General features: G+C 37.6%; 1 protein-coding gene across 1 annotated transcript in view; it reads right to left on the bottom strand.

The window, feature by feature from the left end:
• Positions 1–536: 536 nt before the first annotated feature.
• Positions 537–6288, bottom strand: part of HID1 (HID1 domain containing) — a 51541-nt gene continuing 45789 nt past the window's right edge. Inside the window, exons 12-19 of the mRNA XM_053453045.1 lie at positions 6083–6161; positions 5591–5755; positions 5194–5421; positions 4638–4741; positions 4355–4426; positions 4109–4200; positions 3493–3651; positions 537–834 (exon numbers count right to left, since the gene is read on the bottom strand). Coding sequence (XP_053309020.1) covers positions 771–834; positions 3493–3651; positions 4109–4200; positions 4355–4426; positions 4638–4741; positions 5194–5421; positions 5591–5755; positions 6083–6161 — 963 coding nt within the window. The 3' untranslated portion in view covers positions 537–770. The remainder of the gene's footprint in view (positions 835–3492; positions 3652–4108; positions 4201–4354; positions 4427–4637; positions 4742–5193; positions 5422–5590; positions 5756–6082; positions 6162–6288) is intronic.

The raw sequence follows: 6288 nt of genomic DNA, 5'->3' as shown, positions 1-6288 counted from the left end.
ATTAGCATAATCAGTATAATATATTTAGAACAGAGACTGGCTAGATTAAGAAACTTTGCTCCCCTCCTATCACACCTTTTATGCAATAAAGATAAAAATAAGAACATGAGCTTATTAACATTTTGGTCACTAGCAAACAGTGTGAAGGCTTATAAAAACAGCCGTGTCCACATATAAATAATAATAAAGGACAGTGTCTTGGTACAGATTGTCAGGAATGAGAAAAGAAAAAAAACATAACATGCTGCATTTTCAGCTGTGTCCTATTGATCACTGGATTTGGAGACATAACTATGCTTTTCAGAAATAATAAAATACTGGTAGAAGGGGGTGGTTTAATTGGGTTCTCTTCAGGGTTAAAAAAATGTGTGCATTTGCATTCAGAAACATGTACAACACTATATAAATATACATTTGCATGTATATAAATGACAAAGCTCTTAGTCAAGATAATCAGCGTAATCTTTCAACATACAGACTTGATAGATCAACAAACTTTGTATAACAATGGTCATCAACCCCACTTACACACTTAATAATTGGTTAGACATATTTAATAGCAACTTTAATAGCTTACATCTGATTTCACAAGAGGGTGGAAAAAGGAAACACACAATCAAAATGACCAACGCAGAAATCCACCCCGTCATAGAGAAAAACATGATGTTGGACTAAGCATCCAGGGGATGGAGCTGGGTTGAGATCTAAGGAGTGTATGTGTGCACAGTGACACAAGATGTCTGGCACATATTACATGAACGATGTTGGGGCTAAACCCGCTGGATTTCAAACAATTTCACATCCGTGTCATACCAAACAGGAGGATCCATGTTCCTATAAGAAAAACATACAAGTCATTTAAAACAAGATAATTTACAAGCCATAATTCACACACAGTTTTACTTTACCTGGACTCTTACTTGCTAAGGCTTGTCATACTAAGTGAGTGCTAGTCAAATATTTTTTTATAGAACATTTCTGAGTTGTTGGGAGTGGAGACCTTATTTATTCCGTAGGGACCTGGCTGTGGAAATCCACGTTGATAAAAAGCTAACATGCAAATTCCCACCTATTCCCACAGACTCAAGTCTGGACTTTAGTGGATATAATGCAAGATTAGCCACCTACTTGTTTTCAAATTGGCAAATTGAATAAATACACTACAAATGATCTTACACCAAACTGACGCAATTCGTTTTCTATTTTCACATGAATTTCACTGTAGATACCGTTATACAATGATTTTGTTTAGTGGACAGTTTACAAACATTATATTGCTCCTGTACTGCCCCAATTAGTCCACTCTTTATTTTCTTACATCATCACCCTTATTTTACTCTCACACCATAAGCCCGTTCTATTACATCATTCTAGTGCACTTCCATGCACACACTGCTTCATTCCATGGAGACATAGACTGCCATGTATACACTCTATATTAACAATAAAGACTTGGATGGATTGTCACATCCAATGCCAAATATGGTAGATGAAAAGAAGAGGACCTTGATTATTTTTTATTTTAATGTTTGGACAGAGAAATGGGTGTAACGCTTCAACCCCCATCCTAGGAAGAATTTTGGAACTGTAATTTTAAATTTATAGAGGTTAAATTGTAATATTTTGTATTTTCCATTGTTTCCATTTCTATGTGTATCCAAATTGACTTCATGTCTATTCTGTGTTTTTTACTTTTGTAATCCCTTCACTTCTATTGTGTATGTGCCATCATCAAATATGTAAGGTGATTAGTCTGGTGCCGGTGTTGTCTGCATAATTCTTTGCTAGTATGTTATATGTTAATTATATTAATCCCTTCCGGTTTCCTGTCTAAATAAACTCCCTTACCCCTGCTAAAATGGTTCTATAAACCATGCTCAGTCCCAATAAAGTTCTCTTGCATCCTGATTGGTGTGTTGTGACTGCTGGTAGGGTTCTTTGGGAGACCCGTTTTCCCTGGAGGAGCACCTTTACTCCAAGAACAAGACTGGCTACCTTTGTATCTTGTAGCTGGCTTTTGCTATAAGGAACAAAGCAACAATGGTTCTGGTAGACCCCCTGGCTCCCATTACAATGGGGAAGAAAAACAGTGAGGAGGAGGTATGGTGCAATAATAGCACAGTGGCAAACAAGTGGACTACTAAGGGGAAAGAGTAAATGGGACAGAAATGTGGGAACAGTAAAGACACTGGTGAGAAACCGGACCAAAAGCTAACTTAGGGGAGATAATCAGCAAAAAGAAGACAAGAAAAAAGATGGAAGCAAGAGATTGACTTGGGGCAGGTACAGGGAGGGACAGTTATGACAGAGAATACGAGAGAGAAGTATATGGATTAGGAGGAAGGCTGGGCAAGACATGGAAGAAAGAAAATTAGAAAATACCAGTGAAGGTGAAAGAAACTGAGGGAGGTAGAATGTAAGGAAGTTTTACTTTACAGAGATTGTGTTAGAGAAGTGAAACATTCTTACAGCAGAATTGGTAAAGACTAATACAGCAGTAAACTTTAACGTTCAAACAAGAAAATGCATAAGAAAACAAACCTCTCAAAGAAAAAGTAATGTTTACACAATCATTAAGGGTTTAAGTGGAACAACTGTTCTTCCGTCAGTGCCCACAGTTGGATCCAACAGTGAGGTAAATAGTCCCCCCCCTCAAATGATTAAGATAACAATTGTGCATATCCTGGTTTTCATTTAAGTAAGGTTTGCTTAATTGTGTTCTTCAGTGTGAAAAATAAAGGTTACTGCCACTTTAAACATGCATGAGATGTATCATATGGCTATCCTGAATAAGACCAATGACTAAAAAAGACTTGGTTTCCACAGCAGTAAGAAAAACAAAACAGGAAGACTGGATGCAGAATGGTTCTTATCTGCCATCACCTGGTCAAAACCCTCTAGCACACTACAGTCTCCTCCCTTCAACCTGGAAGCCTCCTGGAGCTTGGAACATTGCAGCGATGACATTGCATACATGGTAGTGTACAAGTCATCGGGTAAGTACAGAGGACACAAATGCTGTTCGCCATCCTACATGGAAGCCACGTATTAGTGAAAGAGACACGAATTGTGGTAGTAAACAGCATCATGCAAGGGGTTCCATCAGAGGATGTCATTGTCCCGTTTGTTCTGTGATCCAGCTGAGAGGGGTAATGCTGGCATAGCAATAAAGAGCATAAAACATACAAGAAGCTCAATTGTGGCCCATGTACATGCATCAGTTTCTGTACAAACCAGATTTACAGAAACTGGGACTACATAACCGTCTGAAACTGGGACGTATAACCGTCAATGCTGCATAAAGTTCTTGTTAATCTAGGCAACACATTAGAAGTAAAACATGTCAAAAAGCCATAGGTGGTATCCCCAAATCTTTAAATCAGTGCAGCCTGATGGGCCATTGTCCCCTTGCCAGTCGTTCTCTGTTTTGTAGTCACAAACACACAAGATGAATATGTTTAATATTCTTTCTTGACCACTAAGCTTTCTCACCTTAAGTAGATAACTCCCCACATGTATGTGCGGAACCACATGGCAGTGCCGGCATTGGCCTGGTATTTACGGATTAAAATAGGATGCGGGACAGGTAGCAGACCCACTAATGTTCCATGCTGCAGGAATTTCAGGATCTCAGATTCATCAGTCAATCCCCTGTAATATAATTAGTCATTCATGTTCCATATGTGCAGTACATACAGTTAAAAATATATAGTATATGCATGCATTTACAATACATTTCTCATCACATACATGAATTAATAAATATAATATGAAACATAAAACAGATTTTGAATAATTAAGCTTTTTGCATAGATATAACACTAAGCGAGCAAGTACATTTGTACCTTTTGCACAAATAGTATTTTCTTCTAATTACATACACATATATATATATATATATATATATATATATATATATATATATATATATATATATATATATATATATACACAATGTATATGCCCTATACAGGTATGCAAAACACACAAGCAAATGCATTGTATAAGGAGTATTCAGTAGACAGACCAATCTAACCATAAACAGTCTATTGCATTCACTAAATTCTTAAAAAATAAAATCACTGCTAAGTACTTGACTAATTCTTACTTATCAATGCAGATCTTCTCCACCTGGGGCACCAAGACTTGTAGTAACCGCATTATTGTTTGAAGTGGCAGCTTTACCTTCCAAGACATGACCTGTGGAGAGAAAAACAATTGTAGACAATAAGCATGCCGTTTACTGTATACCTAACCTAGGATTACATCTTTATTAATCTACAATCTCCACATCATCCTCCACCTTGGCCCGTTTATCACCAGTCAACTTGGTTATGTGACTGCTCATTCTCACCCAGTCTGTAGTTGGATTCCATTGCGATGACGAGTTAGAGAAGCGTCTGCTCTGCCTACTTTCAGAAACATCCTGCAGAAGACAATCACAAAGGTTAACAACATGTAAAATCAGTCAAATGCCACCAAAAAGCTAAAATATTTTGTTAAATGATAAATGTTTTAGATTACACAAATCTATTAGAAATACCATGTCACAAATAAATGCTACAAAGAAATACGGAAAGGGGCAATTACTTAACCAAATTATATATTTATTGCTGGGAAATTTTTGCACAACTTACCTCTAGATGGCTAACCTCTTTAGGAGACTGGGTGACATCTGGATCCACAGCTCGCAAAGTACCATCCTCAGAAACTTGTGATTTCTCAGTCAGCTTCTCTATAGCTGCAGGTACAAGAAATAAATATTTCTATACAGTGGGCCTGCCAATCTTTAACTTCACCTTGCTAGTGCTACAATTATGGAGGTTATATACACATACTAGCATAAAGCAGAAGTAAAAACAACAAAAAAACGGTTAAAGAAGCAAATCGTTAAACAACAATGCAAACCTAGTACACAATGAATTTTAAAAACAAGACATAGAAATCATATACAGTGTGTCAAAAGGCACCTGAATCCTTGTGATATATAAGCTAAACATGCATATGAGATGGTAACAGATAATATGCAATATGATGAGAAAGGATTTACAGGAATATTTGTGTTTACATACAGGATATCCAAAATAAAGAAGCAGAGGCTCAGCACTCAAACAGTAAGGTGAGTTTATTTCAAGCAGGTAACGTTTCGACACACAGGTCTTTCTCATACAGGAAATGACCATTGCTTCTTACCTGGAGTGGCTATTAGGCTGGTCTTGAGTGTGCCTGGCTCTGCTGGGGCAGCAGGACGTGAGCCTTCCATAGATGCCCCATCTTGAGAGTTTGTGCGTGAAATTGGCTCTGATGGTTTTTTCTTTCGCTGGAGGGCACGCTGTATGTTAGAATTATCTGAAGGGAGGTTCGCCAACTGATGAAACACATTACGCTTACGAATAATGGCATACACCAGACTAGAATTACCTGTGAAAATAGGTTGAGAGGATGTGGTGGGTTCCCAGGAAAAAAGCAAGCTGAAGGTGTGTAGAGGAGGTAAAATAATGATGGGACTAGGAAAGGTAAATTATGACAAAAGTAGCTGCCAGCTTTAAGGGATTGAAAGGGGAATAACACTTTACTTTGGGAAACTCACCATCAAATTGGTACTGGATAATGTTGTTGAAAACTTCAAGCAAAAAGAAGACTAGATGATGGTTCTGTGGAGAGGAGAAAAGGAACCAAGGGCTGGAAAAAGCTTCAAGCAAGTGAAGGAGCTTGTTAGAGGCCACCATGGAAAGGGACTTCAGGTATGGAGACACTGCAAGAATACAGAATTATAGTAAACTACAGAAAAAAGGACATAGAACAATATAGAGACTGCTTCATATTACAAAAAAGCCAATGCCTAACTGCATGAGGGGTATAAAAGGTCTGTATAAAAAAAAAATCTGAAAACAATAAGGCGATCATAGCCATACTCTTGTCACCACAAGACAGAATGTGCCATCTGTACTAATCTAGCATGTACACACATCAGAATTGCAACAAGTATTTTTTTTTCTTTCAGTATTCAGAAGGAAGCAGACCCCAATGCAGATTTATGTAACATCATACTAGCCCACCACTATTTTTCCCATGCAGGTACCATTAACCACGATGGTGAGGAGACAGTCATACAGAGGCTGCAAACGCTGATGTCCACTAGTAATAATCTTGTGAAACACCTAGGAATAGACAAGAAACACACAGTGAAATACAAGGATCTGGTGAAAATAATAAATATAAATGTATCATTCATATGGCATAACTCAGACATTACATGTTGAATTTGTACACAAGCTCTCTGTAGTT

Source organism: Spea bombifrons, chromosome 13 (assembly GCF_027358695.1).
Source record: "Spea bombifrons isolate aSpeBom1 chromosome 13, aSpeBom1.2.pri, whole genome shotgun sequence".
Classification (NCBI taxonomy): Eukaryota; Metazoa; Chordata; class Amphibia; order Anura; family Pelobatidae; genus Spea; species Spea bombifrons.
This window is presented reverse-complemented; position numbering and strand designations above follow the sequence as displayed.